The sequence below is a fragment of the Orcinus orca genome, chromosome 2, assembly GCF_937001465.1.
Source record: "Orcinus orca chromosome 2, mOrcOrc1.1, whole genome shotgun sequence".
Taxonomy (NCBI): Eukaryota; Metazoa; Chordata; class Mammalia; order Artiodactyla; family Delphinidae; genus Orcinus; species Orcinus orca.
In genome coordinates, this window is record NC_064560.1 from 124,350,321 (window position 1) to 124,369,539 (window position 19,219).

The window sequence follows — 19,219 nt, forward strand, 5'->3', positions numbered from 1 at the left end:
TGGGGTGGATCTTTTGGCTTTTGACTGAACCAGCTAGCATCCATTGTTATTGTCAGCGGATGGCAAAAAAAGCAAAGAAAATGATTCTGGTATAAGGAATTGGATCCCAGATGAGCAGAAATGGCAAAGATAATCTCAGCCCTCTGGTGATGAATGGCTACTCAGGGTCCTTGGGTTTATACTTGGAAAGAGAAGAGGTGACAAAGAATGATGTTTCAAAACTACCTACTGACAAACTAACCTGAAGTTGTTCATTCACATCACTGAACGAGGAAAAGGGTATGTTAGTCTTGTCAGAGGATGAGCGTATTCAGAACCTGTGCATCTTTCCTGCTGGTAAGGTTAGTCCATAGGAGCAGATGCTTTCATTTCATTTCCATTGACATTGTATGCCAGTTTTTTCTGAGATGTGTTGGAGAGGGTCAAAGTTACAGTGTAGTGGATGTAAGGACACTCCCTAGATGTTAAATAATATTTGCTGTGCTTCTCAGGGTAACAGATATTCATATTGTTCCTGTGGCCTCAGTTGAGGCACAAAGTGTAGTAGCAAACAGGACTAGAGCCTGAAAGGAAGCGAAGTCCCACTCTTGGCCCAGCTGCTCGGTATAGGTATAGCCTTGCATCGTCCACTTAACTTCTCGGGGCCCCAGTTTACCAATCTGTAGAATGGGCTAGAGCTTACTGCCTGGCTTCTCGCAGCTCTACTAGTAGGCCCTGTTGGAAAGTCAGTTTTAAATGCATCTCTAGAATTGAATAATGTTACATAAATGCAGCACATTATTTCAGACAGAGAGATATCATACCTCCAATAAACAGCAACTCATAGCCATTTCTGGTATTTTTTGGATGTAGAACTACATATTGCGAGGATGGGAAGGGGGTATTCTCTTTATTATCTGCTGAATCCCCATTGCCTTTGCCTCCCTGAAATTACATGTTCTCTCTACTACCTGATCTGCATGGTCACCTGTGCTTGCTTTTATCTGCACTCATAACTGAATTCTGGTGTTGTATAAATGAAGTTGGCCTCCGTGCATGTGGCAGAGATATGTGTGCTGGAATGCTGCACGCCCACACACACTGCACATGCCATTGCAGATGGAAAGGAAGTGGAAAAAATATACAGTGGGCCACACTGTTCTCACTTGATCAATTGAAGGTCAGTTCAAAGATGTGTCCTTTTTTCCAGCAGCTAAAGCACGTTTTGGGGAGAGCTCATTGTATTGTCTTTTGTTTGTATAACACCAGTTTGCAAATATATGTTCAGCAATACATAACTAAGCTGAGCACGGTGGTTTTTGTTTTGTTTTTAAACTCGTTTTGTTTTCTGGAAAAATGGCAGCAGCTTCCTCAGAGGGGAATGGTAAGTTAGAATGTGTTTAGCCCAAGAAATGCCAGTTCCTTGACCAAGATTATAAACAATAAAAGAGTTGTGATGCAGCACATGTTAGAGTGCCTCGTGTAAAGCCGCCCCACCCCATGAGCGTGATTTCAGTGTATTGGAAAAGGGCAGGGAGGAGTTGAGAAGACATCTTTATGCTTGTCCAGGGTATTCAGAATGACGTGTGTGACTTAGTTTGCTTCTTCTTCCCATCCCCCTAGCTGCTCACTCTCCTCTCTCTCATTCCCTCCACCCCCCCCACCTTTTTTCACTTTCATTTGTATTCCCTTTGCTCTTGCACTTGTGTAGTTCAAGTGCTCTCTCTCCCTCTGCCCCCCTCCCCCCGTCTCTTCTCTCTCCCCCTTCCTGTTCCCTCTCTCTCTTCTTCTCCCTGTCTTTCCCCCTCCCCCTCCCCCATTCACTTCATCTCTCTGTCTCCCATCCCCTCCCCCTCTTCTCTCTACCATTCCCTCCTCTACCCTTCCCTGTTCTCTTACTGCCCTCCCTCCTCCTTTGGTGCCTCTCTCTCTCTCTTTCTCTCTGTCTCACTCTCCTTCTCCCTCTTGCTCTCTCATTCTCAGACTGGCTTCTGGACATTCACCTTTCCCTCTACCATCTAATGTTGGGTTGACTGATATCTACTTCCCTTACCCTCTCAGTAGGGATGAGCACTTCAGACGGCACAGCTCTGCCCTTGTTCCGAAGCCTCCCCGTGTGCTGTCTCAACACAGCACACCACCTACCGTGTGCTGTGTCCTCCTCCAACTCCTTTTCCCTTAAACGTCTCTGTTTTTTTAAAGTTCACACAAAAATTGTCTATTTGGTCATAAACTATTGGTGATAAAGTGTGGGGAAATGAGATGATTTTGAAGGTATAGGAATTTCTAGATTTCTGTTTCGGAAATAAAAACTTTCAGCTAACATTAATAGATAGATCAATAGACAAATACATATATACATACATACATAAATAAAAGCATTTCCAGCATTAGGGAAATGCATTGAGTTAACTAATCCTAGCAATATGTGAAGAAAAGAATAAAATTAGAACCTATAGCGTGTAGGAGCCTTTGACCTAAGGTATATATTTAAAGATCACAGCACAGAAGGGAGATTCCCCATCCTTTGGGCTGTGGGGTGATCCTGAACCACCTTGGACATTCCTAGAGTACATTTTTTAGAAACTTTTTTTAGGGGAAACACACACATGGCCCGTTAGTTCAGTTCTCCCTACTCTTTTTGTAACCACAGATCTTCTGGAGTTGATAATGTGGTGGGTGGAAAGAAAAAAGAAAATTGGGGTCTTTGGTTACATGACAGATTGTCTGCATCCCACCCAGGTGCCAGTTGGAAGGTGGGAGGCGGGGAAGGCATGAGATCTAAGAGTTCACTTGGGTGGCCAGATCTGAAGACCACCAGGGTCTGAGGGTCACACACTCTGGAAGGCTGGTCTCTGATGACCTTGCCCCAGGGATGCACTGCTTGGTCTGGGCGTAAGTCCTTTTGATGCAATTAACCTCCATCCTAACCTCCCACCCGCTCTTCATGCTGTGCTCAACCGGCTTCCAGAGCCGTTGGTTTTCTATTGTGTTGGCAGAGGAATGGGGGTGAAAGAGCTGTGACTAACATGTGGTGCCTTGTGTCTTGGACCCCTGCTTTCACTGACTGACTTCTCCTTGTTTCTTTTCTCTTGTCTTTCCACACAGGCCATGCAAGTAAAGGTACAGGTCAAATGCATGACGTGTCTTTTCTGTGCTAGTATTAGAGGTGCCAGGCTCTGGCCACCCTCTGCACTGTGATCACCGTGGGGGTGGTACAGAATGGATTTTCCCACCTGGAGGTCCCCAGGGCCTGCTTCAGGGAAGACAACTGCCTGTCAAAGAGTGAATGTAGGCCCTACCCACCCTCGGAATGGGGAAGCCGGGGAAGCCAGCCAAGCCTCGCCCTATCCGAGGTCTCCTTGCTATCTCTGCTCCCTTCCCCAGCTGCCCACTCTGCAGCCAGCATACTAACAGATAGGGACGCTGACTGGGGCTGAGAGCTCGGGAGACTCACTCCTCTTACCTGCTGTTAGTGATCCCAGCCCTTGCACACTATACACGTCTGCCTCTTGTGCAAGGCTCCTGTGAGTCAAAGAGAGTTTTCCAAGGACTAAAGTCAAGGATTTGGAATCAGCAGCAAGGATTGGAAATAGCCATGAGTTTTGCATAAAATGTGCACACAGTGGAATAAACCCTGGGACAATTTTCTAGTAACCTATACAGGTTATTGCCTGGAAATATTTCTCTATGCCTCCATTGATGCGTGTCTGCTGCCACTTGTCCCAAGCCCTCTGCACTCAGGTCTGTAGCAGAGACAGGGAGATGTGCAGGAACCAGGTCATGTGCAGCTCTTAGTTAGAAAAGGAAAATGGAGCCTTGGCCAGGTAGATGTCGGCCTGGATGTTGGCCCAGACTCTTAACTGCTGTGTGACCTTGGAAAAATCACTTAACTGCTCTGAACCTCATGTTCCCCTTTATAAAACTGACTGGGTATCTCAGCCTTGTTGGGAGGATTAGAAATGCTTTATTTAAGTAGCAGGCACGTTGGAGCCACGTCATATATTTAGCATTTGTAGTTAGAACAGCATGAGATTGGCCAAATAAAATAGTGAGCAAGAAATTATTTAAATTGCCTATCAAATCCACAGAGTTCTATTCTGCGTACTTCCTTGATTGTATACTGCATGCTACTATTTACCTCTTACATTTATATGTAATGTATATGTAACAATACCTCATAATTTATATTCACAAAACTGGGTTCTATCCTCTATGGACAATCTGAGGATAGAACCTCACAAATTACCCTTACAATTTTCAAAGGTAGTTTAGACTTTAAATGAGTTCTGCGTTAGGCACAACCTTTAGAATTCTCTACCCGATAGAACATCTAAGGAACCCAGCGAGCACTCGGTAAATGATAGAGCTCTTGAGGTCTTTGTGTGAATCAGCCGTCTACTGTGTGTCTAGAACATAAGACACTGTGTATCTTGCCTGTCTGTCTCACATCCCCCTCCCTCTTCATGTTTCTCACTGCCGCCTCCCACTGCTGTCCTGGATCTGACCTGTTGTTTTGGAGCACGAGGCACAAGTAGAGTCGTCTGGCAGTATTTGGTCAGACTGGGTTTTGCTGGCCAGGGATTTCACTGTGGTTTCTGTGGTGTAACCACCTGAAGGTTTAGCCACCACAAGCTGGGTAGAAGAAGTCGCCACTATTTTAAGAGTGTCCATTAATAATTATGAACTTCCTTCACACTTTGGGAAGTAATTTAAAGAGATCAGCCCCAAGACGGTGTGAATTCTGACCATACTTAATCTTCTCTCAGAAAGCCAGTCCTTCACAAAACAAATTCTGTTCCAGCCCAGGGCCCCAGGTCTTACAAGCCAGTTCCAGAGGAGGCATCTGGACTCTCCCCTGCTCCCAGAGCCTTATGTGTTTGGGTTGTTGTGAAGCACAGCGTGACCGCCTGGATGCTGCAAACACTTGAAGGCCCTCATAAAGCAAAAGTTTTAATGAGCCCCGATTCTCCCCTGTCATGGTCCCTGACTTCATTCTCTGCCTCTGGCCACCCAGCCCTTCCTCACTTCCAGCAAGAGCCCACTCAGCTGAGGCAGGGTCCAGCAAATGACGTACCACGTGGGCCGCTTTGCTCTTTTGGAACCTGACTCGGGAAAATCGGGTCACCGCAGAGCCTTGTTTTGCTGAGCCCACCCATACCCGCCTCGTGCTGTGGGCGCAGAGGGTCCTCAGTTGGCTGCCTGGGGCTGCCATAGCCTAGTGCATTGGCCTCTTCTCTCAAACCTCCCACTTCATTGGATGAACGCTCCCAGAAAGGGGTGAGAAAGTGTAACCAGAAGAGGGCAGACTGCCCCAGACTTGGGGCGTTCCCTCACTTGTCTGCACTGCTTCTCCTAACTCTGTCCCAACCAGATGCCAAAGCAGCCCTACCTACTCGGGGGTTCCCCTTTTCCTGCAGGAACGTGTGCTGCCCTGAGCAGAGGCTGAGTGGGATGCAGGTGCTCCAAAAGGCTCGCTTCAGCCCTGGCCACCAGCAGTTGTTCTAGGGTAGATGCTCTTTCACTTGTTTACTGCCGCCCAGCATCAGGATTCTCAGTTCTTCTCTGCAGTCATTTTGTCAGTTATCGAATCATTCTTTTAGTAGAAACACCAGTTTGTTCATACTGCCCAGATGTCAGCGAACAGAGACCGTGGGTGTCCGTGGTGTGTGTCTGGTCACGTGGTTCCGTGAGCATGCGCACAAGGAGAGGGCTCAGGGTCAGGGCCGGTCTTGAAGGGCCACCTGGTTGTCTTTGTTTCATATGCTTCTTTACTGTCCTCTGAAATGTTTAATAGAAAGGCCCACCCTGTACTGATGGGGCCACAGGAGGCAGGCTGCCTCCAAGGTGAGGCGGTGCCTTTCAGAGTCACTCAACCCGTTTGTTTCAACCTCATCTCCTAGTCTGGAGGACAGGACCAGGAGAGGAAGAAGACGAAGCGGAGGGGGGACTTGTATTCCATCCAGACCTCCCTCATCGTGGCTGCACTCAAGAAAATGCTGCCCATTGGTTTGAATATGTGCACCCCAGGCGATCAGGAGCTGATCTCCCTCGCAAAATCACGGTACAGCTATGTAAGTCGCCCATCTGCTTTGGTGGAGCATGTAATAACAGGTGGTGGTGATCAGTGCTCAACCCCTAAAGGATTTGTCCTTCTTCCCTGGAGACCAATGGACACAGAGGTGCCAAGGTGCACAGAGGCAACGCGCCATCATCTTTTTTTTAAATTTACCATTTATATATATATATATATATATATATATATATATATATATATATATATATCCTTTTTAATTTATTTTATTTTTGGCTGCACTGGGTCTTCGTTGCCGCACCTGGGCTTTCTCTAGTTGTGGCGAGTGGGGGGCTACTCTTCGTTTCGGTGCTTGGGCTTCTCATTGTGGTGGCTTGTCTTGTGTGGAGCACGGAATCTAGGCACACGGGCTTCAGTAGTTGTGGCACGCGGGCTCAGTAGCTGTAGCTCGTGGGCTCTAGAGTACAGGCTCAGTAGTTGTGGCACATGGGCTTAGTTGCTTTGCAGCATGTGGGATCTTCCTGGACCAGGGCTCAAACCCATGTCCCCTGCATTGGCAGGCGGATTCTTAACCACTGCACCACCAGGGAAGTCCCAACACCCCATTGTCTTTACAGCTGACTTGGGAGTCAGCGCATGCCCTTTGGGACGAGTCTCTGTCAGTTCTATTCTTTTGTCCTCGTAATAAAGATCGCAGCAAAACTGTCCATTGGCCCTCAGTGCATCCCTGCTTTATATTTCCATATTGACCTGTAGGAATAAAATTCAACATCTCTTTCCACAGAAGGACACAGACGAAGAGGTGAAGGAACATCTGTGGAATAACTTGCACTTGCAGGAAAAGGTGATGCAGCAGGAAGACAATGAGAACTCACACAGGCTTCCTTCTGGCTGCAGGGTGCCACACACCCACTTAGTTTACTCATGTTTTTTTAAATGTGTTCTAAAAACAGCCTCAGAGTACTTGTGCTTAATCGGTAGAACTAACTCTCTGCCCTTAGTTTTTCATTTTTTGGCCCTTAATTTTTGTTCTTTCCTTTGCTGTTGCAGAGAGGCCCAGTAAAACATGTCTTCCCACCTCCCACTGTGTGAGCATCAAGCCATAGCAGGGGGGTTAGATTAGGTCTCATAATTTACTGACTGTGAGCTTTGTTAAAGAGGGGAACAGACACCTGGGGGAAGTTTTAGCACTTCCAGCTGTAGAGATTTGTAAACAAAGTAACTTTGTACCTGAGTTGATATAACCCAAAAAAACAAACAAAAAAAATCAAGACCAATTTTGATTTTAAGGCTATTTAAGATTTTTCCAAGCCTGCACATCTGAACAACTCTTTCCTCAGATACATTATATTATGCTCTGAGATGGGAGATTAAAGTGACACAAATAGCGTCTCCTTTCCATCCCAAATATGTAGGAATTCCTGGTGGTTAAAATATACTACAAAAAAGGCAGTAAAAAGAAATTCCAAGTGCCAGAAAATAGGTGCTCTAAATCATAATAATGAAGAGAAAATGATGCAGTTGGGAAAACTTGCAGAGCTCTCCTGACCAGATATATATATTATAGGGGCTGAGGTTTTTAGTAACCTGGAACAGGAGTGTGGGGCCTAACTTCCCATGCTGTGCATGAATGTAGAGCAAGAAATGTACATAAAACTGGCCTTGAACCAGTGAAACCCATGAATCATCTGTAAAAACAGCCATGGAACCACTTAGAGAGTGTCTACCTGCTAGAATATGGGCTGAGATGCTAGTCAACAAAACTCCTCCTGAATACAAGCTCACAAAAATACAGTGTGAAAGGAAATCCACCACCATTAGAGAGTCAGAAAATGCCACGAAATGAAGAATTCAAGCCTAAGGAGCTACAGAAAGGAATTTTTAAAGTGTGGTTGAAATATTTAAAGAGATAAAGGCAGCAATGTAAACTATAAAGCAAGACTTGGACATTATTTTTTAAAAAGGAGAGGGGAGGTGGCACTGAAAAAGACCTCACAGTGATTTTTAAAAGTTAAAAATAATCATTGAAACTAAAAATTCAAGTTATAGGTTAAAAAATGTAGTAGATACAGCTGCAAAGAGAATTTATGAATTGGAAGCTCGATTTAAGGAAATCGTAAGGCAGAGCAGAGAGAAAGGGGTGGAAAATATGACAGAAGGTTAAGAGACATATAGCCTAGAATGAGAAGTTCCTACAAAGCGTCTCCATTGTTCCAGAAAAAGATAATAGAGAAAATGAGAGAGGAATTAATAGAAAAGACTCTTGAATACTATGGTACCATGCTAGGAGTAAAAGGCCTTTTCAGTTCAAGAGGTATAAGAGATTGCTCATTTCATGTACATGCTTCAATTTGCAGTCTGATGACCCAGCTGTAAAGTGGCAACTGAACCTATACAAGGATGTTTTGAAGAGTGAAGAACCTTCCAACCCAGAAAAGACAGTGGAGCGTGTGCAGAGAATTTCAGCAGCTGTCTTCCACCTAGAGCAGGTAAGTAGCGTCTACCCTGAGGATTGAGGAAGGAAGACTACCCTGCAAAATATAAAACTCCTCCACACTCAGCTCTTAGTTAAGAGCACCCTTGTAAGACAGAAAGCAAGGAGCAGGGATCATCCTGGCCTACCCCCAAAGTGTCATCTTGGTGCCTCGTTGTAGCAAGACTCCTCAATGCTTAACATTCCCAGTGTTTGAAAAATTTTTCCCATTAGCTCAAATGACCCATCCAAGCTCCCTACTCATTTGTAAAGCAATAAGCCACCAGAAGCAGTTGGGAAAAGAAAGAAAACCTAAGCCTCCCACAGACTGAATCATTTCGTGCTGGGTACCTTTTGCTGACTACAGTTGAGAAATCAAAATTCTTCTAGGGTTGAGAAGTCTGGGCTGCAGGTGGCTACCTTCTGCCACCCAGATCAGCCTGGTGAGCACCTACCCATGTGATTTCTTCTCAGGTGGAACAGCCTTTGAGGTCCAAGAAGGCGGTCTGGCACAAACTGCTATCAAAGCAGCGGAAACGGGCAGTGGTGGCCTGTTTCAGGATGGCGCCTCTCTACAACCTGCCCAGGCAAGTATTCTGTCATTTTCTCCTGGCATGTGAGTCAGAGATGAGAATTAAGGTATCCTCCCAGAGCTGTGCTCTCTTCTGGCCCTGACCCTCATGATCCCAGAGGTAGAGATTGGAGTCCTTCACCCACAGAGCCATTACAGTCTGCATGTAGTATAATGGCCTGCTAAGGTAAGCATAAAAACTGAAAATAGATGAGATTCCTTCGTGCCCCCAAGCCTGCCTCAGCTCACCGTTTTGCACTGTAAAGTCAGCCACGTAAGCAGATGGAAGCTCTCTAGTTTTGCCTTGGTGGGATTCTTTGTGCAGCTGTAAAGGCACCCTGGAAAAAGGGAACTGTTTTCTAAAATACTTTACCCCAAATTCCATCCACAGATCAAACAATATTTCCATGTTCAAGTACTTGGATGACACCAAAATTATTATGTTTCCTCAGCAAGTACAGAAATGTAACCTGAGACTTCTTCAGCATGATGTACTTGCCTTCAAGATAAAGAAAGGGCACTGGTTAGAGATGGCCCAAGAGGCCAGTCATGGGCATGAGGCCTTTCCCTGGATGTTTAGTCTATAATCTGAAGTCAAATATATGTGAAGGCTTTTCTGGATTGTGTGTGAACACATGCTGTGTCAACACAGGGCAGAGCATCGGTATAGACTGGGCCAGTGTCGACCCCTGAGGCTGACTCGGTGTCATTGGTGATACGGCAACGTTCCCATCCTCAAACTAATTGCGCAGTCAGTAAGGTTGAGCCTGTGATCATAAACAAAGCTGGTAGTTGAATAGCCACTGCTTCATCACCTTTCAAATCAATAGGAACATCCTCACCTGGTCAGGAAAAATAAACTGACTTGGCCAAGTAAATTCTGAATCCCATGTAAATAAATGTGTTTCTTTGGAATATCAGATGAAAGAGTATTCCTATGCTTGACATTTTGCTTTCATCTAATTGTGCATCTTGGCCATCATCTGTCGAGAGTGTCCTATATCCCTGTCCTGAGCCAGCTGGCTGACTGAGCTCTCCTAGTTAGGGTCTTTGAAGATGGTGGAGAATCACGGCCTCTGAGACACACACCTGCTCCTACAGGTCTCCTGAGAAAATAAACTAGTGTCTCTGGAAAGGTGGAGGCATCACAAATCAAGTAGAATTCATTAATAAAAAGCTGAAAAATTAAGTCAGGAAGTCATGGGCATGACTTCAGCCTGCTGAAGCCCTGGCAGACAAATGAAATGTATAGTCCAGTAGAAAACGCAAAAACGCCTAGGACTTTTGTCTGTTTTCTAGAAGTGGTAAACATCAAGAAGGCATTGGCTTTCCCCTCTGGTAGAGAGCCATACCTGATGTGCTAACGTGACCTCCAGAAGGACTCAGCTTTAAGCACATGCCTCCAGGGCCAGCTAGGCGGCAATTACATCTCTCAAAAACAAGCAGTTTTTTTCTAAATCCACTGACAATGTTAGCACCGTCCTTTAATATTTTGGTTGCTCCTTCAACGACTCTGTCCCTGTATGGATAATAGTAAGTCCAGGAATTCACTGTGTCCTTGATGAAACGTGGCCACCCCAGCCCCTAACCCAGCTGTTTTAGAGGGTTGCCCTGGATTTCTCCCTAGCATGGAGAATTATACGTAGATTTCATAACGACAATAAAAACTAACTACCTAAGAAGCTAGTGGTGGAGTCCGCTCCTTTTCTCCATCTTATGAGGATCTAAACTACATGGAGTCTTCCAAACTAAAGGGCTAAAGGGATTTATTTTATCATCTGGAAACTGTTTCTCTGATGTGAGTTTTTAAAAGAAAACCTGTATGCTTTTCCCCAGACACAAAATTAACAATTTCTTCCTGAGCACCTTTCAGCGGGTTTGGCTGGAAAAGGTTAATGAAAAAACTCAGTATGACAGGCTTATACTCATTTTAATGGTAATGTAACCTGTGGAGAGACCCGCTCATTCTCTGCACACTCCTCCTTTCTTGACCATGATTTAACATGACCCATAAAAACACAAATTTGTACAATTTTAAAAAAAAACTCTGATTGGTCAGATTTTGAAGAAAGATGGTAAGGGCTGTGTTCTACTGGAAACCATGACCAGGTCTCGATGACTCTGGTCTTGACCTTCCTTTTCTCTCCTTTCCTCCTCACATTTGGGTAACCACTAACTGGCTCTTCAGCGGCTAATATTCCCAGATGTCAGTCTTGTCCTATAGGGAGTGAGTGGCTTGTGCCAGTGTATGCAGTGTTCCCACATACCAGGGCCACAGCTAGAACCTGTGAAGCACGCAGAAGTTGTGCAGCGTGCCCAAACTTTGCTTCCTGAGTGGAAGCTGGAGCCCTTGCAGCTGTGGTTCCTCAGAGGCTCTATAAAGAAGCCACGCTTTGCTGCTTTCAGCGTATCTGAGACTGACCCCTTCACCATCAGCATGATTTAGATTGGGTCACCTGGACAGGTGATCCGCCAAAATGAATAACCAAATTGCCGTATTTAGCAGATAGTTCAGGACTGTTCCTTGGCCTAATGAATTCTCACTACAGGGAAAACATGATAAAGACCCAAGGAGACCGGAGGAGGGTTACGGTGACCTCCAGGTCTTGAACCAGATATTCAGGATCCGCCACGTTATAGGGTTCCGGTTTCTTTGAAACAAATGCTTACGGTGTGCTCTTGGCTACCCTGACCAATCAGAAGATAAGGATTGTACAAAAACTGCTTACTAACCGTTAACCGCCCAAACTAAAACAAGGTGTCCCGTGGACCCCTCTTGACCTCACTCTCACCCCTTCCGCTCAGGCACCGCTCTATTAACCTCTTCCTCCATGGCTATCAGAGATTTTGGATAGAAACAGAGGAGTATTCCTTTGAAGAGAAACTAGTACAGGATTTGGCTGTAAGTACTGACTCAACTGGGAGCAGATATGGGTGCGAATGCATTTGATTTTTGTATTCATGTGTGTGCGTTATAACCGTTAAAGATGCGCAAAGAATTGGGTGTATAAATCTGAAAGGAGCTAACTGTATAAGTTATCAGGGGAAACCCTGCTAATAATGGTCATAAGAGCCAGAGGATGAATTTCACTTGGAGGGGCTGGTCCTGTGATCATCCTCCCCCGTCCTCATTAACAGCTGATGTTGCTTGGGATGCGCAGCCGTGCCTCGGAAAGTTCATGCTAAGTTAAGTTTTGAGCACCCTTGGTTGCAGGAGGCCAGCCACCCCAGCCAAAGCCCTGCATGTCCGGTCAGTAGCTCCACTTTGGGGAAGGCATATCTAAATGCCCTTCCTGCATCTCACAGTTCTGTATTTGGCCCTTCTGAAGATTTGCCACGCCTCGTCTCTAACAGGCTTCATGCTCTAAAACTACTTGAAACAACACGCAAGGGGAAAAGCTTATCGCGGCAGCAACACTGAGCTTCATCCTGGTTTAGAAAGAAAATACACCCTCCTCTCCTTTGGCCAAGCCCTGGTTCTTTTCTTCTTTTTCCTTATTTCTCCCATCTATCTTTTTCTCTCATCCCTACTTCTCTCCATTAGTCTTGCCCTGTGTTTCTCATATTTACACTTTCCATGTTACATTCTCTTTCCCTTTCCCCATCTCCCTCTGTTTCTTATCCTCTTCCTGGCTTTTTACCTTTAATCCTTCCTCCCGCATTTTCTTTCCATTTCTCTCTATGCCCTTCAGTCTTTTCGTATATTCCTGTCGGTGAGAAAGACAGTCACTTGGTTTTCCCAGTTTCTTGATTAGTGTGAAGTTGACAATGAACATCATTTCAACCCTCTCCCTTCTTCTGAACCATTCACACAACCTGCGCAGTTCTCACCAATTTACTGAATATGGTCCATCCTGCTTGTTCTGCCACTGCTGGAAAATCCACTTATACGTCTGGCATCAGCTGCTATTTCCCTTTCTGTAAAAGGAGAGAGAGAAAAGAGGAGAAACTGCAAGGCTCACAGCTCCAGGATGGCATCTCTCAGGAACAGCAAGATTTTCAGGGTCAGGGGTGAGGGCAGGAAAGAGAACTGTTTCCGTGGATTGAGTCTAGAATAGTAATAGACCCCAAAACAGCCCCAGTGCTTTTAACTCTTGCCCCACACCTGTTCCCAGCCCAGCTCTCCAAGAGAAATGTCAGGTGTTGACAGAGAGACGCGGCCTCTCGGGGACTCTCCAGGGCTTCCCTCCTGACCGAGGGTGCCCAGAGCTTGCATGAGAGTTCTGCTAACTGGGGTCTGTAGCGCCTCCCCTGCGGTCAGGCTTTTGCTTTTCCTTTCATTTCGTTTTAACCCCCCAAACTGCAGTGTTTCTTTAATTGGCTGAAAAATACATATATTTCATTCCCAAACCTTGCATCCTTAGGGCTTCTGTCCTGAAATAAACATATGACGTCGCGGTTTCTCTTTGTGCTTTGAGGTGATGCGCTCTGTGCCTGGCGCTCTTACCTTTGTTCGCATGCGGTGGTGTGCCATGTGCTGGAATCCGCGCCTGAAACCTGTCTGCCTTGGTTTGTGTAGAGATCTCCCAAGGTGGAAGAAGAAGAGGCGGAGGAGACAGAAAAGCAGCCGGACCCACTTCATCAGATCATACTCCACTTTAGCCGCAATGCTCTCACAGAGAGGAGGTCAGCACTGCCGGAGCGCCCTGCTCGTCCCAGGCACAGGCGCAGCTGTGTCGACCCCAAACCGTCCTCCCGCAGGTTGCAGTGTGCACAGAGGGGATGCCAGATTCGAGCAGCCCTCCTGGCTGCTCTGTTCTTGGCCATCAAGAAACCTCTAGGGGAGCTACCTAAGGCCTTTCATCATAACGCCTGACACTGAGTCTGAAGATGAAGCAGCCTGAAATTGTAACTTCCTCCCTGAATTCCATGTCAAGCCAAGGCTGATTCAGATTTTCACAGTGGTTTCTAAGAATCGGGGTGAGGGAGGGAGTTTCTAATTAATTCACTAGTACATTGAAGATGTATACGGCACTTGGTCTTTTCTGCTGGGTCCAAAGGTAGCCTGCTAAATATTTCTTCCATTCTTTCCAGCAAACTGGAAGACGACCCTTTGTACACCTCCTATGCCAGCATGATGGCCAAGGTACACGTGGGTTTTCTGCCCGTTGTCTCAGTCTTTCTATTTCCCTTAGACCTCTTCAGGCACATGAAGACTGTCCCAGTAAGCAGCAGGCCTGGGACTGGGTCATGGCCTGGGCTCCAGGCCTCACACAATTCCCGTGCCATACGGGCAGCGTTAATAAACCACTCTCCCATCATCCTGTAGAAACCTTGAAGCTTTGCAGAAACAGTGGGTCTGGTGGCTGGGTTCTCATGATGCTTCTGAGCCAGCTAATCAGGGCTCAGGCATCCACTTCATCCTCGTATTTTTACTCAGTGCTCAGAACACGTCCAGCCGTTCAGACACATCTGTAGGTGAAGGAAGTTCGGTACATTTGGAAACAGGCCTAGAGACTACAGGAAGTTCCTAGTGTTCTGGAAGAGATGGAGTGACCAGAGATGACGTTTCTGTGTCACAGAGAGGGACGGTGGCCTCTGGAATGCCAAGTGGTTAAGCAAACTGCTGCTTCTCAAATGGGAGAACTTCATGTCGGGCAGCAAGGGGGTAGGCTGGGGTACAGGAGCGCCCATTCCCCTACCGGCTGCACCACGGGGTCACTTTGGGATTCACAGTCTGGGTTTCCCTAATCTTTTGTCCAAGCCCCCTGGTTCTTGCTGAGACAGGCCAGCTCCCTGTGCTCTTGTCTCTCGATTTACACCAGAACTTTACTAAGTAGAAGAGTTCAGGTCTGTGGTTCAACCCGATGGGTCCCCATTGACTGTGTGATCTTGGCGTTCCCGTTTCTCATTTCTGAACCCCGTGGTAACTGCAAAGGTGGCCTTTATAGTTGAATGTTGCCTGCAGTGGTCCAAATGTTCTTGGTTTTACAGAGTGCTGAGGTCCTGAGGTACCTGTGAATTACATCCTGTCCCCTTCCCTCACACAGTAGAGTCTTGTTTACAAGGTTCACCTTTTTGTTTTGTTCTGTTTTGTTAGCATCTTTATTGGAGTATAATGTACTCCAATAAATGGAGTACAATGGTGTGTTAGTTTCTGCTGTATAACAAAGTGAACCAGCCATACATATACATACAAGGCTCACCTTTAATTTGCTTGTCTGTCTCCTCCTCTCCCTGCTGCATGGAATTCAGAGTTGTCAGAGTGGGGAAGACGAAGAAGGGGAGGAAGACAAGGAAAAGACGTTTGAAGTAAGTTCTCACTAAGATTGAAGACAGCAGGAGGGCCTTCAGGGGTGGGTGCTGACATTAGCCACATGGCTCACCCACCACATGTGTCTGGCGGCAAATACATTAGTTGTGGTTGCTGTCTGTCTCTTGGCTCAGTCAGCAAACGGCCCCACAGCTTTGCTCTTCTGGAAAATCTCCTACTTCTACCCAAGTGTGGTCATAACAGGGGCCGTAGAAGGGCACATTCAAACGTTCAAAAGTGAAAATTCACAGCAGTAGAGACACTGGATGGTTTTTTGCACCGTTATTCTGTAAACGTACTTAATCACAGTCTTAATTTTGAGGCAGTGCAGGACCCTGAATCTCTCAAGATAGAGCGACATGAGTTTACTTGTACTGTTTTATAGACAAAGTATACAACAGTAAAAGTAAATGAAGACGATTACAGTTCTGGAAAGCCTTGACATTCTAGCATCTCATAGCTGGTACAGTCTCAGTTAAGTGTGGTCTGAGCATTCTGGATAAGTGGGTGTTTCCTACAGATAAACTCCAGCTGAGCCCTCAGCCGGTTTTCCTGTATGACTGAACATTGAAAGCAAGCACATTTTAACCTGGGGTCACTTCCTATAATTATAGTATCACAGGGGAACAGACTGTGTTACCTATCAGTACAAAAAGTAGAAAATTCAGCATCAGAAGGTGAGTAAATTATGGGTGGACAGTTTTGGAAAGCTGGACAGCATCTAAAAATAAACTTCCAAAGTCTGTTTTGTTCAAAATTATGTTTGTTGCCTTCTTAGGCAAGGAAAGATTGTCTCTCTCAACTCACCTGACCACGGTGGATTCTCTGGGGGTAAACAAATCTTTTCCCGCTTTTTTTTTTTCCCTAGGAGAAAGAAATGGAAAAGCAGAAAACCCTCTATCAGCAAGCTCGGCTGCATGAGCGTGGAGCCGCAGAGATGGTCCTTCAGATGATAAGCGCCAGCAAAGGTGATTTCTGAGATTTCTACATGGGCCCCTTAGCTACCACAGAGATGTCACACCATGACGTGACGTCATTATTAACGGGTCCTGGTAAAGCCCAGTAGATGTGATTTACCCTCTGTTTCCTTGGTGATTCAACGGAATCTTTACCACGGCAGGTGAGATGAGCCCCATGGTGGTGGAGACTCTGAAGCTGGGGATCGCCATTCTGAATGGGGGCAACGCTGGCGTGCAGCAGGTAATGGGGGCTTGCAGGAGGTGGGGCAGACTTCCTGGGGTATTTCCATTTGACAGCTGTCACACTTCAGGGAAGAGATGTTGACTCTGCTACAGAGGTGGCCACCCAGAATCACCTTTGCTGGTGTTTTGTCCTTAGTGACCAGTTATATCAGAGTAACTGGGAACACAGATAAAACCAGGACTAGGAGTCTTTAGACGAAGGTATGCTTAGTAAAGAGGGCTTACCTAGGGTTCAAAAAGAAAAACATTACATTTTTTTCATCATTTCTACAAAAATATGCTCTAGAGGAAGTTTTCTAAGCCTTAGGTTTTTATTTCGACCCTTTCCCTTATTAGCTGCCTTACTGTGAGCAAAAGGGGCCTGATCAGTTAAGTGAGGTTCATAACCCCACACACCTATTGTTCGTTCACTTATTCATTTATTCATTTATTTAACAGCTGTTTAGTGATTGTTGACTATGCACTAGGGCCAGGCTCTCTTCTGTGGGTAGAGGGTGTAGCAGTGAATAATGCAAATAAAAACTCCTGCCATCATGCATTAAGTGAGAGGACACACGAAGACATACAAAGTGGAGTGTCTGGCACATGGAGTTCATTCAGCAGTCTGATTTGGAACTGGCTACAGGAGATAGAAATGCACTGGTGTCTCCTGAGTACTCCAGGCTCTGGCTAAAAATAAAAGCATCTGTGAGCACAGGAAAATGAAATTTCAAAGACTTTTGGCATTCATAAGGGTTATATCCCAGGGCCTTTGAGAATTTCCAAATCCATGACTACCATTATTGCATATAATTTTTCCCAGGCTTTAACTCATCACAAACAAATTTCTCATTAAGAACTACCATTTTCAAAGGCACCCCTCACTTTCTGTTCTCTTCCACCCCCACCCCGTCAGTTGACTTTCTTACAGAGCCCTTTAAAAAAAAAAAAAGAAAGAAAATTCTTATTATGTCAGACAAAGTTCCTGGCTTGCCAGTGACAGGGAACAGAGGAAACTAAGTCTTATTGTGAGAGAGATACTGAGCTCTCAACTAGACTCATTAGTAGGTAAGCTCCTTGCTCCAGTGCGTTAAAATCATTGCATGAGCTGTTCAGATTATACCTCAGCAACCATAAACATTACTACATCCCAGTCCTGGCACCTGTTCCCAAATAGAAGAGGCTTCAAACAGTAAATCTATGAATGTCAAAGATCGACTATACTGTCAATACCAGTGGACCTTTATAAAATAAAACATCTGCCCTAAAATATTCTGGTTCCATAAGTGGAGGGTGGCGCTCAGGCACACTGAAGGTTTAAGTCCACAGGTGGAGTATCTTGATGCTTACCCAGGGTTACAAACCACCATCCTGGATCTGACTCGGTGTACCTGCATGGCTGCCATCTGTCCATCACAATTAGGAGGGTTAGTACGTGTGCCATAGTTTTCATTGTTTTTCCCTTTTAAATGTGTCTCCCTTGCAGAAAATGCTAGATTACCTAAAGGAGAAAAAGGATGCTGGGTTCTTTCAAAGCCTTTCTGGTCTTATGCAGTCTTGCAGGTAAATATGGGAAAACCACCCATAGCATTTTTTTAAAGTTCTTCACTATTTAGGGAAAGGGGAATGGGGTGGGGGAGGGCCACAGAATAAACTGGCTTATCATGGAATTATTGAGAAAGGAGTACCTACTTCCGAAAGCTAAGAGGATGGGTATTGTTCCTCCAGCCCTCAGGATTACCTTCAAATAGCATTCAGAGGGGAAAATGTAATCTATACACACACACACACACACACACACACACACACACACACACCCCTACCAACACCTGTTTGGTGTTTGAATCGCCCTTACCTCCTTTTTTCTTAGGTTGTTTTATTTGGAGCTAAGTGAGTTTCTCTTAAACATGTATGCTCATAAAAGTCAAACTAGAAAAGAACGGAAAAGAGGAGGAATCCCTCAGTATGACTCAAGGCTATGTGTTCATTAGACCCATTAGGCACTTTGTTAATCCTTAACAGTTCTTTCAGCCTGAATAGATATTTTGTGGGTACATATTTTGACACATCCATTCTGACAGAGGCACATCCTGACGTGGGAACATTTTGACATTGTCTGAAAAACAAAGCATTAAACTTTCCATTTATATTACCCAGTGGCGTAAGCCTCCCCTCAAGGCTGAACCCTCTGACAGATGAACAATAGGTAACCAAAAGTCGTAAGGTTACCATACTTGCTCATTTCAGAAACAAGCCAGCAATCTTTCTAAGAAAAGTGTCAGCTTGTTCTCCGAGATTCATATGTATTTTGAACCGTCTACAACTCATTCTGAAAGAAGTCAAAGTTATAATTATCTAGCTCGTTTGCCTCCAATTAATAATTCTTAAACTTGGAACGTTAGTCCAATTGAAAATTTGGAGGATGGATGTTCTTTTTTTGGTGGACCGCATAATATTGCTAGTCGTATTGGATTGGGTAAATGTTGTACCCTGGGGTTATACGGAGCATATTTGAGCATATTTGAGTACAATCCCTTGTCCTCAGCTCCATTTTTCCCCCACCGACAGCCAATTCATTTATTACCTCCCTCAGGAAAAGAAAATGTAATATTGCCAGACCTGACTCACTGAGGGTGAAATAGTACATGTGGACTCAAAGATGGCGAAAATCAAGGCAGTTCAGTCCCGTATTGCTCATGATATTCTCGATTAACTTTCTAAGAGTTCT

General features: G+C 45.4%; 1 protein-coding gene across 2 annotated transcripts in view; it reads left to right on the forward strand.

The window, feature by feature from the left end:
• Positions 1–19,219, forward strand: part of RYR3 (ryanodine receptor 3) — a 555,614-nt gene that overhangs the window by 498,633 nt on the left and 37,762 nt on the right. Inside the window, exons 70-81 of one of the 2 annotated variants that reach the window (XM_049705467.1) lie at positions 3,088–3,102; positions 5,883–6,053; positions 6,798–6,857; positions 8,371–8,502; positions 8,961–9,073; positions 11,863–11,959; positions 13,577–13,683; positions 14,092–14,143; positions 15,253–15,309; positions 16,179–16,278; positions 16,431–16,510; positions 17,978–18,054. In XM_049705467.1, the coding sequence (XP_049561424.1) occupies positions 3,088–3,102; positions 5,883–6,053; positions 6,798–6,857; positions 8,371–8,502; positions 8,961–9,073; positions 11,863–11,959; positions 13,577–13,683; positions 14,092–14,143; positions 15,253–15,309; positions 16,179–16,278; positions 16,431–16,510; positions 17,978–18,054 (1,061 nt within the window). The remainder of the gene's footprint in view (positions 1–3,087; positions 3,103–5,882; positions 6,054–6,797; positions 6,858–8,370; positions 8,503–8,960; positions 9,074–11,862; positions 11,960–13,576; positions 13,684–14,091; positions 14,144–15,252; positions 15,310–16,178; positions 16,279–16,430; positions 16,511–17,977; positions 18,055–19,219) is intronic. The other variant, XM_049705468.1, reaches the window with a different exon arrangement.